A 23,319-nucleotide genomic window follows, 5' to 3' on the forward strand; every position below is an offset into this window, starting at 1 on the left:
AAATTAAATTTTAATATCTTTATTAATTAGAAATAGAGTTGAATTTATGTTTTTGAAGTTTATATATAAAATGTTGTCCAGAATTACTAGATAATTAATAACACTTGTATCTTTTTTCAGGGAAATTTACTTCAAACAGACAAGTATAAACATTGGTCTTGTGGTGTGTATTCATATTTGTGTGGTTCAAAACTTGCGCTATATAGCTTAGATCCATATCACACAGAGAGAAATAAGATAGATTAGAATATAATTAATTAATTAATTTTAGGCTAAATCAAGCTCGTACAATACCCTGCATCTGAAATTAAAAAAAAAATTAAGAACTAGTAATTCTATATATGTTTTATTTATTTATTGAAAGCGACGGCCTTCCAATAATGGTTGGACTGGCAAACTACGTACATACAGGCATTTAAATTGGTTTTCAAATAATACCAAATTATTTATGAATTCAATCAAATGATTTACACCTTTGAGCTCAAACAACTAGTCGCCTTCGGCCTGGAAAAAACAAGATATATCTCCTCGCTAATTATGAATCCTGCCTTGTTAAGCCTTTTACCAATAAATTAATCCAGCCGCCTGAGAACAGCCAGCAAGAGATCATTCCACACATCAATCGGACCTGGCAGGCACCAATGAACACAGTCATTATAACCCTTCATCCATTGATTACCCCAGAAAGCTCCAGGGTGCCCGTCAGGTCTCATCAGCATAGCCATGGTGACGTCCAAAACCCCGAAGCTCTTCCCTTTCTTCCCTCTCTTCTCTGCTCGTTCAATCTCTTCTACCTGCATGCTCCTAATTTCCCACTCGTAAGCTCCAAAATTAATCTTCTGGTCGTTGTAAGGACTAGTCCTGTTGCAGCTTCCTCCAGTGTTCCAAAATCCGTGCTCAAAATGGGATGGAGAGAATGTCCTTAGCAATGTGACTATGCCCTTGCATTTATTGCAGTGATTAATTTGACTAAATGCAGCTCGGAATGCCATTCTGAGGGCAAATGCAACGCCTCGGTCAGTGACGTTTGCTTCGTTGCAGTAAACACATGCAACTACATTAGAACCTCTGTGTAAGTATATCTGTCTGAAGAACCAATGTGCATCAGAGATGACAACATAATCTAGGCTATGCAGGTCTCTGGCCCAGTTTTCGTCTACTTTGTCAAGATACAAGTCAAAAATGCCAGATGATGAACCGTTGATCACTCTCTCCTCTCCATGCACAAGGAATTTTGTCCAGAGCATTTTAAGGGTGAAGTTATGGACGGGAAAGTGCCAAATCCGGTTCCTATCTTCAGAATCCACATATGCATCTACAGGAACTTCCTTCTGCAAGATTTACAAGTTTTTTTGTCAGATTCAACGCAAAGATTTATTTTAAAACTTTTCCACACCCTGTTTGAGAGCCAAGTTTTTAAGTTTATGATATGAGGTTTCGTATTCGTTGGTTACTTGTACAAACAGGAACTTAAAATGACACCAATATTTGTAACCTCGCTCAGCTCCTAATATAATTATGTCAACAGAAAAACCATGGATGAGCTCTTTCCTTTTTCATCGCCTCGGTGATCAAGACCTTTTATTGATTTATATTCCACTATAATAATAAGGAGTTCTCAAATCCAATCATGATATCTATGTCAAATTAGCACCCTACACTCCCCTTCTATCTGCAGGGGACGATGCTCCATGCATGAAAAGAGACTACAGAGGAAGCAACTGGTAATTGATGAGCAGAAGAAAAGGCAACTCTAGGTAAAAATAAAGCAATTGACCTGTCACGATTGGTCAAAATGAAAACTCAATTATCAGTATTACCTTTTATTAGGATTTCATTCCAACCACTGGCCCTACCTTCTGGCATTCACTTTATATGAAGATAACAGCTTTAAACCAAAGTTCCGATTCAATAATTCGAAAATTTTCCTAAACTCGACCTTCTTTTGACAATTTCTTCAAAAAAGAAAGTCGTGATGGAAAATCATGGTAGCTGCAGAGTGTACTTTATATATCAAAACGGGCAGTGAATTACTTGTATTTTTAACTCTTCCTAAAAGAGAGAACCAGGTAATGTAATTCCATGTTCTAAATAGATATTCAAAGTGCTCTGCAGCACTTGACCTACCATGCACCTACATATGCTCCAACAACAAGGAATTTTATACTTCAGCACAAGCCAAGAGAATCAATGTTAGCAGAGATAATTAGAGTTTCTTAACTTCACCGTTTTAATCGATTCATATATACATGGGAAAACGAACACCAAACCCAAAACAAAAACTTATTAACGCGGAGACTATGCGGTGCCTTGAAAGTAGCAGCTGTCTTTCATCAAATTTATCACAATTCCAAAGAAAACAAAATACAGAATTTCAAGTCTTGCCATCAACGGGGAAAGAAAAAAGAACAGGAAAAACTAAACAACTGACCTGGGACAAGAGACATAGAAGTGATTCGATATGGTTCCTAGCAACAGAGTCACCGATAAATGCCAGTGTCTTTCCTCGAACGATGTCTAAATAGGCTGTGGCATCAAACCTAGGAAGATCACATTTTTCTGGTTTCCATCTCCAATTAAGGAAATCTTTGTCCTTCCTTCCATTTCTGAAACAGTTCTTTGAGGTCGGAATTGTTGCGCAACTGGAATTTGTGTATATCGACCCTTCAAAATCAGGTACCCAGTTGCCGTTAAACAAGTCACACTTGTCTTCTTCTACAAAACCAACACAGCACGACAATTAGAGAGTGCGCAGTTTGCCTTTATACATATGAATAGCGTACAGATAAATAGAAGATGGTCTACATGCATGCATATATTCTAGAGAAAGTACCCTTGTGTGGTTTGATCAAGAGGAGCTTTTGATCAATGTCATGTTCGGTGACGAACTTCAAAGGGTTTAGAGTGTAGAGAATGAACACGCTGAGAATTGTCGTTAAACCTATTAACAAGAAAGGAATAGGCCTCTCCATGTTAAGCCACCTGTCCTTTTTGCCACATTTGAAAGCAGAACAAGAGCAAGAGGGCAGCATCATTTTTCATGCATGGTCATAAAGTCAGACCGAGATATATATATATATATATATATAGATCGGGAGGGGGAGTCGGGTTGTGTTTTTCTAAGAGAAAAGGAGATTTAGTTCCTTTTCCAAAGGAGGACAATTCTCCTTTACAGATGGAAACAGTAAGGGGAGGAACCTGAGAAGACGTGAACTTCCGTCAATCAATGTAAGAGAGTAGTGATGGACCAGAGCAAAGGTGTTTGTAGTTCTGTGATTGGAGGGTCAAAAAAGCTCAGGAAAACTAACAACTTAGTCCCCAAACTGTATGCCCCTAACAACTTAGTCCCCAATGTTCAAACTTTCTTCCCCCAATCTGAGGAAGTTACCTTTCAAGATTAGGAAGAAACTAGCAAAAGCTTAAAGGTCAGAAACTCATTTGTTATTTACAGTGTAGGTCTGGGACTGATAAATGGTATGTCGTCGAGAGGTGTAGTTGTCTTTTTGCATAGGAATAAAAGCTGTATGATCAGAAACTTCGAATGATCTGACCGTTGATTTTTTGTAGGTGCGTGTAAACATTTGATATTCGGTGAAGGCGTGTGATTGTGGAGTGGTGGGGTCACCACCAATTAACCTGATATCACGGAGATAATCTTGTGGAAATGCGCACCTTTCTTCGACCATAGCTCCACTTCCAGTCCTCTTTAATTTCCCCACTGAACCTCCATCGGAAAACAAAGGGAGATTCAAACAAGGAGCAAATTGTTACCGACATTCTAATTTTTAATTTAATAATAATAATAATTAAATATATTATTCATCTTCTTCTATCTTTTTCTCATAGAAAAACTCTAGCCTCCTCTCTCTCTCTCTCTCACCTTCCTCTCTCTCTCTCTCACCTTTGACCTCTGTTTTCAATGAAACCACCAACATTCTCTTCATCTCAAAGCCTTTTATAAAACCCTTTATCAATTTAAGCAAACAACCCCTATATCGTTGTCAATTGAGGAGAGAGAGAACACAGCTCCTAAAACTTTTCTCTTTAATTTCTCTTTTTTTTAACCTTTTTTTCTTTAATCATGTTGAAAAAATATATTAGAATTTTTAATTTTTTATATATATGTTTGGTTTGATTTTCAGTTTTAGACTGATTAAAAGATATTTTAAAATTAAAAGATGAGTTTTAAGGTTTCTAGAATTTTGTGTGTGTGATTTTAGGTGAAAAGGAGTTAAAATTTGGAGAGTCCAAAAATAAAGATATTAATAAGAAAAATAAATCTATGGCAAAACAAGAAAAAAATGCAAAGGAAGTGAAAATTTTGACTAAAAAAAGAGATATTTTTCCTCTAGAATTTTAATTCTTTGAACTCTTTTGAATATTTATTTTAATTACCCACTCATTTCGCTCTCCCCTTTATTCAAGACAATAGCTTATTACATCATTAACTAGTAGGGCTCTCTAACATTTATAAAATATTTGCTTCTACATTTATCCTTTGCTTTTTACTTTTTACTTTGTATATTTATCCTTTATCCTTTGCTTTTTACTAGAAAAATCAACACTTTGCTTTAGTCTTTAATTAATAATCACAACCTTTTTTATGAATTAGTAATTCATATATTTTGAATTCATTATATTAAACACATACATAATTTTAAATATACAAGAAAACACATTTATAATATACACACACATCTTTTTCTCATGTGTTAGAAATTAATTTTAAATATTTCCCACAATGTAGTGCAAAAACAATATAGTAGAAAACTGGAAAATATATGCTTAATATTGATGCACTTCTGATATTGAAAATGGATTTATAAAGGGTGATTTGGTATTATTTTCATTTTTTGTTTTTTGTTTTTGCTTTATGTTTTTTAAAATATAAAATGTGTTTGATCAATTTTTTTCAAATATATGTGTGTTTAGGATTATAGTAGCGGTGACGGTTCAAAGTGTTTTTCGCTTAGAAATGCATTAAAATAAAGTCTTTATATTTTTTAAAAATTATTTTTGACATCAGCACATCAAAAACAATTTGAAAACATAATAAAACAAAATTCATTTTAAACAAAAAAAACCAAATTTTGAAGGAACGCGATTTGCACCGCATTCCCAAACACTCTTTAATCTTAATCAAAAACTTAAATTAGTGTAACTAATACACATATAATCAAACCGCGTTCCAGACACTCCTTAATCTTAATCAAAAACTTAAATTAGTGTAACTAATACTCATATAATCAAAAGATATAAAATATTAAAAGGCATAGCTCAACTGGTCAAGCCTTATATTTGTTCTTCAGATAGCACCAGTTCAAGTTCGACAAATCTCAAGATCACTAAAGGCTTACATGGTTATTAATTTCAGGACCCGTGGGATTAATCGAGATACGTACAAATTAACCCGACACCACATTAATAATAAAAAATAAAGTTGTAAAGTACAGCCCTGGCCCCCAGTCCCTTCTTGATTATCAATAATGATAAACATGGTCTCGGTTGACTCCAAGTGTTCAAGTTTTAACTTTAGATATCCTATATCGATAACCATCCCAATTTTTAATAACCTATAATCCAAAACAGGTCTCCTTTACACTAAAGCATAGATTCTCTGCAAACTCCTAATTATTAGAAATAATGGCATCCATTAGTTTAGCAAAATAGGCTTTCCCCAATGTTCTAAACCTGGGATCTTATCACACGACTCTGATGCTATCTTTGATGCAATCCTGGCAAGGGAACAGGCTTCTTGCAAAGCCTATCAATCAATCCCTTGGCAGGATAAGAACAGGATTGAACAACTTGGAATGGCACCAGCACAAACCTCTATGAACAACAAGCATTAAATGAAAACTCATCAGATCAAAGTTTTCAGGCATTTTAAATCTGAATTGACCATACTTCCTGAAAACAGACCCAACCAAACAAATAGACTGTGATTGCATGGAATGGCTCCAATACCTAGACCAATTCAGGAGGCTTTTTCATGCAATGTAGCACTAAGCAAAGCCTATTCCTAACAACCATTAGAAATCCAAAGAAGAAGATCATTACTCCAAGAGACTTGTAATTAGTAGAGAAAGTGACATGGGAAGATCAATGGCCAAAACAGCACCCTAAACTATACCTGGAAAAAAAAATCTTTTAGAGCCACTTGATCAAACTGAAAACCAGTTTTCACCTTCGTTCAATCGTCAATTAGTAAGAATACCAAACTCAGGGGGAAGAACAACTATTGACTGGACACTGTATCTGACCTAAAAAAACCCAAAAATATGAGCAAGAAATCATGGCAAAAGTCATAGAACAATCAATAGCCATGAAGTTATTTAGTTTTAAAACATCTGAGAAGATATTTGTACTACTATTGCAAACAGTGATAAGGTCGTGAAAGCTATAGCCTAGATGTTATTCAGACATATATGCTTATGCTCAAATCAGGTTGCACCCGTTCAGTTCAATAAAAATAAATATTTGACGCCAAAACATATTAATCTCATCTGTAAAAAACTGAGAAACTATCAAAAACTCAAAAATTATTGAGTGCCATATTGAGCTTCAAACAAAATGACTCAAACATGAAAACACTTTAATTATTATTTAGCAGCCAAGGAAGTGGATTGGATTATAGAACAAGCCATTATATTTGGCACTCTTTAACCAAAGATCTTACCTAATTTTCACAATTAACATTTAGAACCAAACGTCCACGACCCAATACTGAATGATTAATATGAAAGCATGATAGAGGTAAACAAGCAGAATCTTCATCCAAGAACTATAATCATAAGCAAAATCTCTACTATGCTATAAACTAGCAGCACTGATATAAATGTAACACATTCAAATTATTAAAAAAACTATTTCCAAAAAAAAAATAGAAAAATCATCCTTCTACTGTGTTACCAAGCACGAACGAAAAGAACTCTCGAACGGGCGAAAACTCCACTAACCCAATATCCATTGCATACCCAGCAACAGGCAATTTCAAATCTCTCAAAACACATAAAGACTCGGCCATTCTTGCCTTTGGGACATCCTGAGCAACTGCACAATAAGGAATCCAATTTTCGGGGCGATAGTCTTCACTAATCTCAATACCCTCCCTCCTCATCGCATCACATAACTGAGAATGGAATTGAAGAAGAGAAAGAGTAGGCGTAGGGGCCAAGAAGAGGAGATTGTTGTGGCAACCTATGGTGGAGAGAGATAAGGGTAACGGCTCTTGCTTAGATGCGAAAGTCTTGATGATTGATTCAAGCTTAGTGGGATCAATGAAGGGAGCTGAATACAAGGTTATATGAGGGCGAGACTCGATTTCAATTAATTGGCTGCTTATTTGGCGTCGAGCTAGCACGTTCCAGGCCTTCAACACCTGGTTTTCAAGTGCTGGATCCAAGTAAAGTTCAATAGCATAACCGCCCTGTGACATCGAATTTCAGATCTAAGATTATCAAATAGAGGTTTTTGATGGAACCCTAGACAGTGATTTGTAGCAATGAGCTCAAAACGACAGAGATAAAATAAATAAATATACTAGACGAAATTAGAAAGGGAAGTGTGCTTTTAATTAACGGGTATCAAGAGCCAGAAGATGTGATGAGAGAGACGATAGACGGTGGGTGAGCAGGACAGGACACCGAGCTCACTTGAGGCATAGGAGAGACCAATGGAATATAAAGCAGTGTTTCTGTTCTTTTATGAGTGAAAAGAGCATCATATTATTATGTTATAATGAGAAGAAGAGAGGGAGCCTTTTGTAAGTCGCAACAAGTTAACAGCTTTCACACACACACACACACACGCTTTAGCACGGCCAAAACAATATTTATAAAAGTAGCACGAGAGTCGTAAATAATATTTACTGGAAGTGTTATCTAGAAATTATCTGCGACTCGCGCGCGAGTGGTTTGTATGAAAATAAATCTAGAAAAGATGAGGAAGAAAGATTAAAAAAAAAAAAGGCTTTAAAGATGCATCAGAATTCCAACAACAATACTATCAAATAAAAATCTCAATAAAATAAATCTAATAATATCATGATAGATCACTGATGATGATTACAGTGGGTCACATAAACTGCCTGAAAGTTGCGATGCTCACTTACTATTTAGCGACTCGCGTGGCTCATTCTAATAACTGTTGATGATCTTTTTTGATGTTGTTAATTCATATCATTAAGATATTTTTTATGGTACTAGTTATGTTATTATTGAAGTTTTGGTGTGTGACTATAGTCTTTTTTCTCTCTCCTTTCTTTTTATAAATTACAAGGAGGAGAAAAAAAATAAAAAATAAAAGAAAACAACCCTAGAAAGTAGAAACACACTGAAACTTTAATTACGACATCACTGGTACTATAAAAAAATCTACTTAAACAAACCAAAATCAATAAAAGATATTACTTGTTGAAGTATTTAGTATATAACCAATCTAAAATTTATTGTTGTTGTCAAGAACCAATTATTTGCCTTAAAGCGTTATTGATCCTCATTTGTTGCAAAAGAATTAACTTTAATAAGCCTCCTAGAATTACAATAACTCCTCACAATCCTAAACAAGGTTCAATGACCTTAAAGGAATATTTTTTTTATTTAAATAAGATATCTTTTGAGTTGAAAAATACTTCACGTTTTTGAAAAAATAGTTTTGGCAAAACTAATCAATTCCTTACATTCAAGAGTTAGACAAAACAATAGGCTGAGTTAGAAGAAATAAATCTTTATAAACCAGACCTAGCCCAAATTTAAGTTGATAAAAAAGAATCTTTCTTAGTCCAAAAAGTTATTTTACAATAAACTCAAGCCCTGACCTGAGCACGAGTCATGCGAGGCCAGGTCGTGTTCATGAGTGTGGATTTAAACCCAAAGTCTACTTTGCTTAAGATCTTTCCCCTTTGAAAGCTTAGGTGCAATTTAGGCCCAATACAACTTCTCAACTTCTCACTATATAAATACCAAGAAAGCTTTGTTTATATATATATATATATATATATATATATATATAAAGTTCTTTTAGAGAGTTTTGAGTTTTACCAAAACATGTCAACTAAGAGGTTTTTTATATCAACTTCTCATTCACTCACAATTTGTTTAAACCATGTTGATGTTTTATGTTAAATAGCTTATGTTAGATATTAAATTCCAATAAAATTTTAGCTCTTATTTTTAGTTTGGCCTAAAAATACCCATAAAACATGTTTTAAACAAAATTTCTAATAGGATTTACATGATATGCTAACTCATAAGGAGAAAATGAAGTGTGGCATGGGGAAGATAATTAAGAGTATATATAAATGTCATAAGAGCTTCAACCCAAAACTATAATAGTAAAGATGCTTGAAAGAGCATAGTACGAACACAATAAATGATAGTTTTATGCATTCATTAAGCAACTTAATTTTGTTGAGGAGTGTATGGACTTGACAAACGATAAATGATACCTTATTTGAAAAAAGTTTCAAAACTACAATTAAAATATTCACCTCCATCATTACATTAAAAACGTTGTACAAATAGAGATAACTACTTTTCAATTTCACATTTAAAGTTAACAAAGATTTTAAAAACTTCATTTTTGCATCTTAAAGGATATATCCAACATTATTAATCCAAAATAAGAATGTAGTAATGATAACCTATGATAGATAGAATAGGTGATGTCCAAAACATCAAAATAAATTAAAGATAATGGCCTTAAAGAAATTGAAGTGGAAGTAGAAAACGAAGTTGAATATGTTTTCCAAGTTGATTAAAAAAAAGTTAATTTTATTTGAAGAACATAAAGGTATATGAAGGGGTGTGAAGCTTATTTAGCTTTTGTAATGGATTCTAGATGGAGGACTGGTGAGTTGAAAAATTTTCCTATCATATGAGATTTTCCTATATGTTTCCTGAGGAGTTGTCAGGGTTTCCCTGTTAGAGAAAAGTAGAAGTTTCTATTGATGTATTACTTGGTACATCCCCTACGACATAATCTCCTTATCAAATGGCTCTAACAAAGATGGCAAAATTAAAGGTGCAATTGCAGAAATTGTTAGATAACGGGTTTATACGCTCTAGTAATTTGTCATGGAGAGCCCTTGTGTTGTTTATGAAAAAGAAAGATGGGACTTTTTGACTCTGCATTGACTACCGACACTTGAATAGAGTGATGGTAAAGAACAAATACCCACTTCCATGAGAAGATGATTTGTTTGATCAACTCAAGGGAGCTAATGTGTTTTTGAAAATTAGTCTGAGGTTTAGTTACTATCAATTAAGGATTAGGGAACAAGATGTATCAAAGACTGCATTCAAAACTCGATACGAACATTACGAGTTTTTGTTAATGTCTTTTGGGTTGACAAATGCTTCTGCAGTGTTTATGGATTTGATGAATGAGATTTTTTGACCTTATATGGATAAGTCTGTGGTAGTATTCATAAATGATATCTTAGTGTATTCTAGTTCATATCTGGAACATGAACAACATCAAAGGCAAGTGTTACAGACTTTAAGAGAGTATCAATTATATGACAAGTTGAGTAAATATGATTTCAGACTAAAGGAAGTGGTTTTTCTAGGGTATGTGATTTCTACAGAAGTTATATTTTTGGATCCTAGGAAGTTATGTTGAAATGGGAAAGGCTTGGTAATGTGATCAAAATCTATAGCGAGATATTACACAAGATTTATTGAAGGGTTTTTCAAAATAGTTGTTCCAATAACCCACATAACCCGAAAAAAAAAACGAAGTAGGAATGAACGTAGGAGTGTGAGAAGAATTTCTAGTAATTGAAAAAAAGACTCACCATTGTTTTGGTATTATCCTTACCCTCAAAGACTAAAGGGTTTGTAGTCTATAATGATACTTCGAAGAAGGGTTTTGGATGCTATTTGATGTAGCATGGAAGGGTGATTGCCTACATATCTAGACAGTTAAAGCTTCACGAAGTCAATTACTTAGTGTATAATCTTGAGTTGGCCACTATGGTTTTTTCTTTAAGGGTATAGAGGTAGGGGCGGAGCTAGAATTATTTGTTAAGGGGGGCCAAAATTAATATAATAACATATAATAATTGTTTTAATGTATTATACATGAGTTGTAAAAAAAACTTAAATAATTTAGTTTTATTCAAATAACTTATTATAAACATTTAATAACCTTTGTATAAGGTAAAAGGTTCGAAGCAATACCAAATTGAGTTGTTAATTTTATCTTCATAATGTGTCCATCACTTTAATATTGTTGGTTTTTATACCTATCAAATATAAACATACAAAGTATATAAGAAACATTAGCTAAAGCGAAGCATTATTTATGTTTGATAAACTTTGAAATAAAGCAAAAAATAATAAAGAATGATTCTTACATATTTATTTTAATTGTGTTCGTCGTTCTCTCACAGAATAGAAATCATCAATTATCATATCAATTGTGAATCTTTTAGCAATTTCTTTTTCTATATAGACAATCAAATAATTTGCAAGAAAATCATCATCCATCCGATTGCGAAGTCTTGTTTTAACAATCTTCATCGCTGAAAAAGCTCATTCGGTAGTTGTTGTCGAAACAGGAAGAGTAAAAAACAAGTCGAATCAACCTGTCAACTAGTCCAATGAGACTTAAATCAACTTTTTACCAGTCAGCGGATATTCAGACATCAAAGGTTGATATGGCCCGAAATTAATGTATGCCCTTCGAATTTCATCTTGTTGATTAACCGGGTATTCTCAAATTTGAGAACGATTGCTTGGATCTCTAATTAAATGAGCAATGTCGATTATAGTAAGAGGTTGCTCACTAATCAGCGCAGGTTCTTTGTAAACTGAAGCGTATTGGGGCTGCTCAACCATAACTTTAACATTACACATTGGAGTTCGTTCACTAGGCTGTGAGTTATCAATATTTTTTCTTTTTTTTTCAAAAAAAAATCGATTCTTCTTATTTTATTCATGGTTCAGCCTAAAATCAAAACATATATCATGAGAAAAAAATTGATAATTTTGGTGGCTCTGCTAAAAACAAAACATAAAAAAAATCCAAGCATAATCAAAATAAACCAATAAAATATATCTAATTAATTAGAAAAAAAAATCATTATAACAAGAATTCAAAAAAATTTGGTAAAACTAGCAGATCTAAGAAAAAATGAAGCAAAAATGGTTGAATTATAAAAAAATCTCATCAAATTATTAATAAACATCTCAAAACAAAACAAAAATAGATTTTAATTTGAAGTTATCTTGTGTTGTTTGATGAAAGATAAATTAATTGGTGGTCTGCTTCAATCTTTTCGCAGAAAACTTTTACTTGCGATTTGTTTTTTTATTTCTATTTTTGACCACTTACAGGATTTATATTAGGACTGCGCAAAGTAATGACTTTATATTTGCAGGATTTATATTAGTGCTGCGCAAAGTAATTCAAAGAAAATAAAAAAAAGTCACACTTAATTACTGTAAAAAGGCTCACCTTTTAAAAATAAAAAACCTCCTCCACACTTAATTACCCAATAGCAAAAAAAAAATTAAAATGTCTTGTAAGGGGGGGCCCGAGCCCCTGCTTGCCCCCCTTACTTCCGCCCCTGTATCAACTCCAATTTTTTATGGATCACAAGAGTTTGAGATATTTGATAATGTAGAAAAATATGAATATACAACAAAGATGATGGTGGAATTGATTAAAAATTATGATTTTATGATCGAATACCACCTTAGAAGAGCAAATGTTATGGCAAATGCTCTTAGTTACAAGAATAGAGTAATGGCCATCAGATTGGAAGATTGTAATAAAAGGGAGTTATTATATTTAAGGAAGATTGATGCTAAAATAAAGGTTGGGCCTAATGGCTCCTTATTGGCTCAGGTAAGAGTAAAGTCCACCTTATAGGAGAAATTACAGGAAGCTTAATAAAGAGATGTTGGTGTTAGCAAGATTAGAGATAAGGCGATGTTAGGATACAAAACTCTTTTTCAGATCCTAGAAGATGGTTTAATAACACAAGTTATAATCATGAATACCTGAAAACATTTACAAGTATTAACATTATTCGAATAAGATAACTAATGTAATCATGTTAACTGTCACACGCGTGCGGCGTCGCGGCGAAAACATCGATCCTCAAAATCTTATCTAATGCGGCAAATGTGGGGAGACAAGAAATTCTTGTCTTTTATTAGTGAAAAAATGGAATGGGAGTCGCCACCTAGTATTTTGATCACTAGGAACCTTAACTGGTCTTAGAGATCGGGTACATGGACAAGTTGCGTAAAGGGAAGGTATTAACATCGCAAATACGCCCTACCTAAGGTAAGCTACATTGTTTTATTGTCTGATAAAATCTAAAGTCTTGTCGTGTTTTTCTAGTTGTTGGTCCGTCTGTGATTTAATAAAATTTCTCCTCAGTAAGGAGATCCTTATCTTATCGGATAAAACCTAACTGTTCTGACGTCAACAAAGAAATTTAATATCCGGAATACGTCTTACGTATAAGGTCATAAACCTAGATACTAAAAGAAAACAAAATAAATTTTTTTTGGAATTTTTGAAATATTAACCTAGTTCTCGTGACTTTAATAAACTGGTTATTAAAGCCAAAATGCATGCTAAAACCTTTTTTTTTTATGAAGATACAATATGATTTTTTTTAGAGAGACTTGGTCGTATGCATGAAAACAAAAACTTTTAATACCGAATTTGTATTTTTACAAGATAAAAATACAAACCAATACTAAGCAAAACTCATTAGAAAAGTACGCGGGAAAATCATATATTTTTTTGAAATAATAAATTTTTTTTGAAGAAAATTTTATTTTTATTTTATTTTATTATCATTTTTTTTGTGTGGCTGGATTGGACCCCGCCAGCCCAACCTGGTCACTGGTTCAAACCAGTGACCCGGCTGAGAAGTGAATTATAATTCACAGCTACTGTAGCATGTTAATTAGAGAGAAGAAAGGACTCACCTGGAGACGAAGCCGAATGCACTGGTGTGTTGTTGGTCCTCTGTTTTGGTCCTCTGTTCGTGTCTCTATCCTTTCTCTGAGTTTTCTTTTTTTTATTCTCTGCCCGTGTGTTGCTCCACTGTCTTCTCCTTTTGCTTCTTCGGTTTATTTTTGTTCCTCTGTGCTTCCTCTGCTCAGGACGAAGATGATGATGATGAAGGCGTGAGGTGCTGCTGATTAAATGGAAGCTCCCGCCCCTGGTTTCTTTTTTTAGTTCTTCTCCTGTTCTCCTCTTTTCTCCCTGTTTTTTCTTTCTTTCACCCTCCCATTCTCTATGTTTTCCTTTCCTCATGCCTTCTGCTTGTGCTTCTCTCTGTTTGTGCACAGTATTTGTGAGTTATCTTGCCAAGCTGGAGAAACTTACCTGGAAGCAGGACGAAGACAATGGCGTGCTTTAGACTGCTCTCTTCCCCTTTTCGTTGGCTTTTCCTCTAGTTAATTCTTTCTTTTCTTTTGCTTTCCCTAGCTACTGGTATATTTTTTTCTTCACAGTTCGTCTGAGTTTGCTTCCGGAATACTGGAGTTTTGAAGGAGATTATGCAGTCCCTCTCCTCTGTTTCCGTCTCCCTGTGTTGCCCAGTTCTTTCTCACGTCTCGTCTTTCTCTTTTTTTCTCTCCTTCTCTCCCTCTGTTTCCTGTCTCTTTCGTTCCCTCTCTCCGTTTCTGTTTCCCCCCCTCTTTTGTCTTCTTTTTACAGTCTTTTTCTCTTGCTTTTAGAGGACAGAGACGGCCTTGTGCTGGTAAGTGGTAACGGTCGCCTTGTAATGTGGAAACAACGGGATAGCAACCATAAAACGTGCCCCAAGATTGGAGCAATCTGGCGCTTTTGCTGCAAAACGTATCTCTATTTCTTTACTGCTGAAAACGGCTTCTTGAGGGAGACAACAATGAAACGACGCCGTTTCCAAATTCAAATGAATATTTACGATTCGGTCCTTGTATGTTTTTATAATTTTGTAATCAAGCCCCTGGATGAATTGTAATTGGATCCCTTGATCTTAACGCTTTTCTGGTTTGGTCCTTGGTTTCGAATTGTTTCAATTAAGTCCCTAATTGACCATCAAACTTCAATAATTATACAATTAAACCCCTAATTTGACCAAATCAACTCTTCAAAATTATAATTGGACTCCAGAACTTTAATTTCTTCCAATAAAAGCCTAAATTGACTTAAAAAATTAATTTTCTTGCAATCAAACCCTCCATATATTCAATTAAACCTTGGATAAAATTTAATTGAGTCCATAAACATCTGATTTTGGACTTTTCTTTTTCAAATTAAATTTTCTTTGTCTCCAGGGCTTTCATCAGTCAAAAATATACTATCAAAATTTCAATTCTTGTATTTTTGAATGTCCTCAATCAATTTCTATCCTTTTTTCAGCATTCCAACATCCTTTTCTTACTCCTATTATTTTTGGATTTCTTTCGAATATTTTTTTGATATATTTTTTTGTATTTTCTCATTTTCATTTTTTTTTGTTTTGTGGGAACCCAAAAATGGATAACAACATTAATAATTTATAATCTGAGTGGAACCTTCTTTGTGTGTGATTTCCAGTTGAGTAATAAAAAAAGTTTATATTATACTTGTTTGAAATATCATTAGTGGATCCTCTAACCTTGACAATTTTTTTTATCATTGTTTAATTCTTATATCAATATCATATCTCAAATCTCTCTTCCACTCCTTTTCTGTTAGTATCTATTTCTTTATTTGTAGTTTATATAGTTAATCTCCATGTGGTTCGACCTCGGTCTTGTCGGGTTATTTATTACTTCGACACTCCTATACTTGGAAGAAGACATCAACTCTTTGGTCGTGTCAACTATAAGGCATATACACTAACATAAATACCATTAAAACCATGGGAAATAGAATAATTGTATCCACAAGATAGTCCATGTGATCTTTTAAATGTAGAACAGTAATCAACATTATGCAGAGAATGAGCAAAGCCTTGTAGCTTATTTTTAAAGCGATTATTCCAACATGTATTATTACTGTCGCACATGCACACGTGGTGTGCGAAAAAATAACGACTCCATGTGCAACAATTAACATGATTCCAAGAGTGAAAAGGGCTTGAGAAGATTCGGTAAATGTTTAGGGAAAGCTAGAACGATGTTATTGGAATCTTGATTCGTAAAAAGCCAAAAAAATTATGAGTTCAAAATAAAAATGCATAGGCTTCTTGGTAGACATACACAGTCACACAATACACTTATTTCCTATTTATATAGGTTGGATTCACTAAAGATTGTCTAGAGGAATCAACAAGAAACTTAGATAGACATGGATGCATATCATTAATATGATCATAGACACAATGGCACTGTACAAGATTAGTGAGCAAGCTTTGTAAAACTAGAAAGAAAATAAAAAAGAGAAGTTTATAGTAGTTGAAATAGAGTCTTTATATTGCTCACATTGAAAACAATTTGCGTTGTTGGTGGAAAATTACACCAAACATAAACATTCACATATCAATTAGACAAGTACAATAATTGTTTACTGTCATGTAAGGAAAGATTAGCTAAAATTGATCATGAATAGTATCATCAACTAAGAAGTTCATGATCCACCAAAGACAAGAAAGATAGGACAATGATCAGTTAGTATGAAATGATTGACCATATGAAAGGAGTTCATATAATCAACCAAGATGAAGTAATCGTCCATGAAAAAAAATTTACTGGTTGTATTCTTAGGCAACCAAGCTAGTTTTGTTTTGAACAACTTTTCCTGATTCATCAAGTTTGTTATGAAATTTCTGTTTGGTTCATCTATTGACTAAAAAAAAGGTTTTCATCCTGACTTTTCAATAAGCATAATTCTAACCATAAAAAAACACCTTAGTTAAGTATTGACTCTCTAGTACCATAATCTTTTCTCTTAGATGATTAAACTCTTAGCCAAGAATCCTAGTTTTGATATCAAATGAAAGTCTTAAAAGCATCGAAGTGGTAGGGAGGGGTGATTTAAGAGCTGAATTGAAGGTTTAATATCTATAAGACTTTTGATCCTTTAACTCCTTAAAGTACCAAAACTAAGATTTAAGCATAAATTACCTTCATAAATATCTTATACTTTATTGAAATAACCAATCATATACATGTACAATTATTCAATATAAAAGTGCACAAAATAAAAGAAATGTATAATAAGAGCAACACGGCAAATTTATAGTAGGTCGACCAATTTTATTAGGTCCTGTTTAATTTTGCATTTCAAAAGTTTTTTTTTAAAAAATAATTTATTTATTTTTTATTTACTTTAAATTAATATATTTTTGATGTTTTCATACCATTTTAATGTGCTGATGTCAAAAATAATTTTTTAAAAATAAAAAAAATATTATTTTGATACATTTTTAAATGAAAAACAATTTGAAAAACAATTAGAACTACACTCTCCTTGAACTATACAAAATAAAAAGAGATACAGAATAAGAGTGACACAACAAAAATATAGTAGTTCGACCAATCTTATTAGATCTTGTTTTTTTTTTGTGTTTCAAAAATATTTTTGAAAAAAATTGAAATTTTTTTATTTTTTATATTTTCAGATTATTTTGATACGTTAATATCTAAAATAATTAAAAAAAATAAAAAAAAATATTATTTTAATATATTTTTAAATAAAAAAATTAAAAAACAATGAGAATACTTTACTTGAATCATCATTTAAGTTTTACTGATCACTCATTACCTTTTTGCACAGCTACCAAGTTTTTGTTTGACTTCTCAAACTCATGAATACTTCACTTTCACTCCTATATTTTAAAGCTTTCTAGTTTCATTCCTATTGTTTAAATATTTCAGCTTTCCCCTTCTAGCTATTGAAAAGTTTTCATACTTTGTTTTACTTTCTTTTTTTCGCTTAATATTTTTATCCTCGTAAATTTGAAAATTTAGGCTGTTTAATGGTAAAAAGAAACTGGGCTGTCTGATAGTCAATGATAAAATCGGATTTTGTTTTGGAACTGTAAGGGTAACAGTTGAGAATCTCAAACATTAGGGATAGAAAGGAAGTTTTTAAAAGACGAAGAAGAAGGAAGTTCTTGTGAAATTGATGGCGGTAGTCTGGTAGAAATGAAGATCAACCAATCAAGAAAGAAAGAAGTTAAACCAAAATCCCTCCATTGACTTGGAAGACTCCATTCCATCCACTCAAGAGCAGTGGCAGCTGTTTTAGATTCACAGCAAGCATACTGGGACGGTATATAGATCCCATGATCTTTCACTTCCATCCCAGTCGTATTCCTCCTTAAGCCTGTACGATGTCTTTCTCCTCCTACATTGGAAGTGGTGGCAACACTCGCCGTGGCAACATCTGGCCCAACTCGTCTCCTCTACCCACCACCTCTCCCACCCCGACCAAATCAAAACACCCATCAAGAAAGTCACGCAAAGGGACGGCTCTGATTAATTTCATATTCTCAAACTTCTTCACCATCGCTCTCTCCATCTCTCTCTTGTTCCTTCTAATAACAATCCTCCTCTTTGGTGTCCCAAATCCCCTCATCTCCTCTCCTTTTAAATCAAAGCCTCCTCCTTTCAAGGTCCGGAATCGAAAGCCCCCTCAAAAAGACAATAACAGAAACAAGAACAATAACAGCATCAACGAAGGCGGTGGTGGGGCTACTGTGGATATAACCACAAAGGGTTTGTATGATAGAATCCAGTTCTTGGATGAGGATGGTGGGCCGTGGAAGCAAGGGTGGAGAGTGAGCTACAAAGGGAACGAATGGGATAGTGAGAAATTGAAGGTTTTTGTGGTGCCTCATTCACATAATGATCCAGGCTGGAAGCTTACTGTGGAGGAGTATTATGATAGGCAAACAAGGCATATACTTGATACAATCGTCCACACACTTTCCAAGGTAGGTAATCAAATATTCATCTAGTATTTTAAAATTGGATTTGGTAAACATTTCATTCGGATTCTGTAGGATTCTCGTCGGAAATTCATATGGGAAGAGATGTCTTATTTGGAGAGATGGTGGAGGGACGCAACTGTGGAGAAAAGAGAATCCTTTACCAATTTAGTCAAGGCAGGCCAGTTGGAAATTGTTGGGGGCGGTTGGGTAATGAATGATGAGGTACGTAATTTTGATGTTGATCAGCTTATCATTCATTCTACTTGCAAAGTTACCCATGCATCTGCTGCCTATTGCTTTTATTTAAAGAAGACCACATGTATTTATTTATTTTTCCTTCTTTCTTTCTTTTATACAATCTCTAGATTTAAAACACCTGTTTCTTTTTACCCTTTGTTTCGTTATTGTATAAAGTGATTTATGACTGATGCATTCATTTGATGCCCATTTTTCTCTCTCTCTTGATACAGGCTAATTCTCATTTTTTTGCCATAATCGAGCAGGTATATACTCTTAAACATTCATTTCCTTAAATGCATTTATTCGGTTATGGTAATGAATTTTGTGCTTAGAATTTGTTAAACTACTAGGATTGGACATTGGATTCATATCTTTGTATTCATATGCTGTTTAATTATGTCTTTCTTTTTCTGTTGAAGTTGACAAGTTGAAAGCAATGTTTACAGTTTCCAATCGTCTTTGCTCAGTGAAAGTGGGGAATGTAAACCACCTTGGTCGTATTCCAGGAGAAAAAGACATCATTTTTCTATCCCCAGAACGGGAAAATAATACACCGTTTAGGCCTTTTACTTGTTAGTATCGCTTGGTAGTACAATCTGAGGAAATTAAATTTGGCATGTATTTTCTAAGTACCGTGTGCACACACACAAATTGAAGATCAATGCTAAACTGATGAGTATTTTAAAGCCTAGCATTTGTAGGAGTTCCTTTTATGCAGTTAAATTTGGCTTGTATTTTTCAAGTCACTCACGCACACACATGCAAATGGGAGATCAATTCTGGGCTGATGAGTGGATTCAAGCATGCCATTTTTAGGAGTTCATGGTATGCTGTTAATCTTCCACGATGACATCTCTTATTTTTTTATTAGTTTTTGCACACTATAAGATAGAATATTAGGTTAGTATTACTTATTTTCTTAGTTAGTGGTTTGATGCATTTGGTTTTACTCACAATCTGGTTTTGGAATACAGAAGCATGGTTGTGTGATGAAAAATATGCCTTGGATTTTATTTTTCCTGCCTTAATGATCTAGATTAAGCTTTTGGAATTTATGTTTCAGATTACAGAGGGGAATATGTGGTTGAATGACACCATTGGGGTTGTTCCTAAGAATTCATGGGCAATAGATCCATTTGGTTACTCTCCTACCATGGCCTATCTGCTCCGTCGTATGGGTTTCGAGAACATGCTTATTCAAAGGACCCACTATGAGCTGAAGAAGGAACTTGCTTTGCAAAAGAATTTAGAATACATTTGGCGTCAAAACTGGGATGCTGAGGAAAGCACTGATATTTTTGCACACATGATGCCCTTCTATTCCTATGATATTCCTCATACTTGTGGACCAGAGCCTGCTATTTGTTGTCAATTTGATTTTGCTCGAATGCATGGCTTTAATTATGAATTGTGCCCTTGGGGCAAACATCCAGTGGAAATCAACCATGAAAATGTACAGGAGAGAGCCCTAAAGTTACTGGATCAATACAGGAAGAAATCAACTCTGTACCGGACTAATACTCTCCTTGTTCCTCTTGGTGATGATTTCCGCTACATCAATATTGATGAAGCAGAAGCTCAGTTTCGGAATTACCAAATGTTATTTGATTACATCAACTCTAATCCTAGTTTAAATGCAGAGGCAAAATTTGGTACGTTGGGAGATTACTTTCACACTCTTCGTGAAGAGGTTGATAGGATAAATTATTCTCTTCCTGGAGAGGTTGGCTCTGGTCAGATAGGGGGTTTTCCGTCTCTATCAGGTGACTTCTTTACTTATGCTGATAGGCAACAGGACTACTGGAGTGGCTATTATGTTTCAAGGCCTTTCTTTAAGGCTGTTGATCGGGTGCTAGAGCAAACACTTCGTGCTTCTGAAATAATGATGGCTTTGTTGCATGGTTATTGCCAGAGAGCACAATGTGAAAAATTGGCCACAGGATTTGCCTACAAGATGACTGCTGCAAGGAGGAATTTAGCTCTTTTCCAACATCATGATGGGGTAACTGGCACTGCTAAGGATCATGTAGTTTGGGACTATGGAACTCGAATGCATACTTCTTTACAGGACTTGCAAATTTTCATGTCCAAAGCTATTGAAGTACTTCTTGGTATTCGCCATGATAAATCTGACCATAACCCATCCCAGTTTGAGTCGGAACAGGTGAGATCTAAATATGATGTTCAGCCAGTACATAAGGCAATTGATGCTCGTGCAGGAACTTCACAATCTGCTGTGTTTTTTAATCCCTTGGAGCAAAGTAGAGAAGAAATTGTGATGCTTATTGTTAAGAGGCCAGATGTCACTATTCTGGATTCAAACTGGACTTGTGTCCCAAGTCAAGTGTCCCCTGAATTGCAGCACGATAAAAGCAAAACTTCTACTGGAAGGCATCGTGTCCACTGGAAAGCTTCTGTTCCTGCCATGGGGTTGCAAACATATTATGTTGCTAATGGTTTTGTGGGGTGTGAAAAAGCAAAACCAGCTAAACTTAAATACTTCTCGACGTCCAATTCGTTTTCTTGCCCTGCTCCATATAATTGCTCCAAAATTGAAGGTGGTGTGGCTGAAATTCAGAATCAACATCAAACTCTCACCTTTGATATCAAGCATGGTCTGTTGCGGAAAGTAACTCATAAAGATGGTTCCATAAATGATGTGGGTGAAGAAATAGGAATGTACTCTAGTTATGGAAGTGGGGCCTACCTATTCAAACCCAATGGTGATGCTCAGCCTATCATTGAGGCTGGTGGGCACATGGTGATATCTGAGGGTCTAATGGTGCAGGAAGTGTACTCGTATCCTAAAACGACTTGGGAGAAAACCCCCATCTCCCATAGCACTCGAATTTACAATGGAGATAATACTGCAAGAGAATTGCTTATCGAGAAAGAATACCATGTTGAGCTTCTTGGCCAAGATTTTAATGATAGGGAATTGATAGTTAGATACAAGACAGATCTTGATAATAGAAGGATTTTCTATTCTGATTTAAATGGCTTTCAGATGAGCAGGAGAGAAACTTATGATAAGATTCCCATGCAGGGGAATTACTACCCTATGCCCTCTCTAGCATTCATGCAAGGATCCAATGGTAAGAGGTTTTCTGTCCATTCTAGACAGTCGCTGGGTGTGGCTGGCCTTAAAGAAGGATGGTTAGAGATTATGCTTGACCGTCGTTTGCTAAGAGATGATGGACGTGGTCTTGGGCAAGGAGTGATGGATAATCGTCCAATGAATGTGATCTTTCACATTCTTTTTGAGTCCAACATTTCTTCCACTTCTAATCCTGTTTCCAATCCTCTTCCCCTGAGCCCTTCTCTTCTCTCTCACTGTGTTGGTGCTCACTTGAATTATCCATTACATGCATTTGTTGCGAAGAACCCCCAGGAGTTATCTATGCAACCACCTCCTAGATCCTTCTCACCTTTAGCAGCTCCCTTGCCTTGTGACTTGCATATCGTGAATTTTAAAGTTCCCCGGCCATCAAAATATTCTCAGCAGCTGATTGGAGATTCTAGGTTTGTCCTGATATTACAGAGGAGACATTGGGATACTTCATACTGTCAAAATTGTCATTCTCAGTGCACCAGTGTTGCTAATAAACCTGTGAATCTTTTCAACATGTTCAAGGAGCTTGAGGTGTTGAATGTGAAGGCAACTTCTTTGAATCTTTTGCACGAAGACATAGAGATGCTTGGATATATGGAGCAGGTTGGGGATGTAGGTCAAGAGGGACACGTATTCATCTCTCCCATGGAAATACAAGCATACAAGTTGGTATTGCGGCCTCACCAGTGAGCACAGAAATTTGATTGGACTATGATGTCTTTGCAGATGTTGATAGTATGTGGATGATTGCAAAACAGAATTAACTTTTCTACCTTATTAAACACTATCAAACTTCAAGAGCAAAATCATTTATGGGATGCCATCCCATGAAATACAGTCAAGGTTGTCTTGGAAGCAGGTGCCGTTGTGCAGAAGTCACAAGGCTGTCAGCGGAATGATTTAATGGAGTGGTCAAAGTTTAGCTAAAAATTTGTATGGAAGCCCTTGATGCAAGTTTTTTTTTTCTTGTTCTTGTGTACAATTCCTGTTATCCATTAGATAAAAAATTCTGACTTGACGTGATCAAGAGATCTGCATTTACCCTTCTATAGCTAAAGGCAAACAGTGATGAAATTTGAATTTTGCTGCA

General features: G+C 34.7%; 3 protein-coding genes across 3 annotated transcripts; 1 reads left to right on the forward strand and 2 right to left on the reverse strand.

Moving 5' to 3' along the window:
- Window positions 1–319: 319 nt before the first annotated feature.
- LOC133671108 (xyloglucan O-acetyltransferase 4) lies at window positions 320–3,724 on the reverse strand. The gene is made up of 3 exons (XM_062091752.1): window positions 2,834–3,724; window positions 2,432–2,715; window positions 320–1,331 (listed from the first exon to the last, which is right to left on the reverse strand). Exons 1-3 carry the CDS (start codon window positions 3,033–3,035, stop codon window positions 573–575), a joined length of 1,245 nt encoding a protein of 414 aa, XP_061947736.1. The 5' UTR covers window positions 3,036–3,724; the 3' UTR covers window positions 320–572.
- Window positions 3,725–6,751: 3,027 nt separating this feature from the next.
- LOC133670899 (uncharacterized) lies at window positions 6,752–7,768 on the reverse strand. The gene has a single exon (XM_062091497.1). It carries the CDS (start codon window positions 7,436–7,438, stop codon window positions 6,893–6,895), a length of 546 nt encoding a protein of 181 aa, XP_061947481.1. The 5' UTR covers window positions 7,439–7,768; the 3' UTR covers window positions 6,752–6,892.
- Window positions 7,769–17,903: 10,135 nt separating this feature from the next.
- On the forward strand, window positions 17,904–23,319 carry LOC133671129 (alpha-mannosidase 2-like). Its single transcript, XM_062091778.1, has 4 exons — window positions 17,904–18,880; window positions 18,950–19,099; window positions 19,348–19,380; window positions 20,181–23,319. The coding sequence occupies exons 1-4, from the start codon at window positions 18,278–18,280 to the stop codon at window positions 22,917–22,919; spliced, it is 3,525 nt and encodes a 1,174-aa protein (XP_061947762.1). The 5' UTR covers window positions 17,904–18,277; the 3' UTR covers window positions 22,920–23,319.

This window comes from Populus nigra, chromosome 13, assembly GCF_951802175.1.
Source record: "Populus nigra chromosome 13, ddPopNigr1.1, whole genome shotgun sequence".
NCBI classification, from domain to species: Eukaryota; Viridiplantae; Streptophyta; class Magnoliopsida; order Malpighiales; family Salicaceae; genus Populus; species Populus nigra.

Coding starts and splice junctions, on each gene's coding strand:
- LOC133671108 (XM_062091752.1), bottom strand. CDS start 3,035: ATGATGCTGCCCTCTTGCTCTTGTTCTGCTTTCAAATGTGGCAAAAAG. Junction 2,716..2,833: donor CTTGATCAAACCACACAAGG/GTACTTTCTCTA, acceptor TTGGTTTTGTAG/AAGAAGACAAGTGTGACTTG. Junction 1,332..2,431: donor TTCTATGTCTCTTGTCCCAG/GTCAGTTGTTTA, acceptor TAAATCTTGCAG/AAGGAAGTTCCTGTAGATGC.
- LOC133671129 (XM_062091778.1), top strand. CDS start 18,278: ATGTCTTTCTCCTCCTACATTGGAAGTGGTGGCAACACTCGCCGTGGC. Junction 19,100..19,347: donor GTTGGGTAATGAATGATGAG/GTACGTAATTTT, acceptor CTCTTGATACAG/GCTAATTCTCATTTTTTTGC. Junction 19,381..20,180: donor TTTTTGCCATAATCGAGCAG/GTATATACTCTT, acceptor TTTATGTTTCAG/ATTACAGAGGGGAATATGTG.
- LOC133670899 (XM_062091497.1), bottom strand. CDS start 7,438: ATGTCACAGGGCGGTTATGCTATTGAACTTTACTTGGATCCAGCACTT.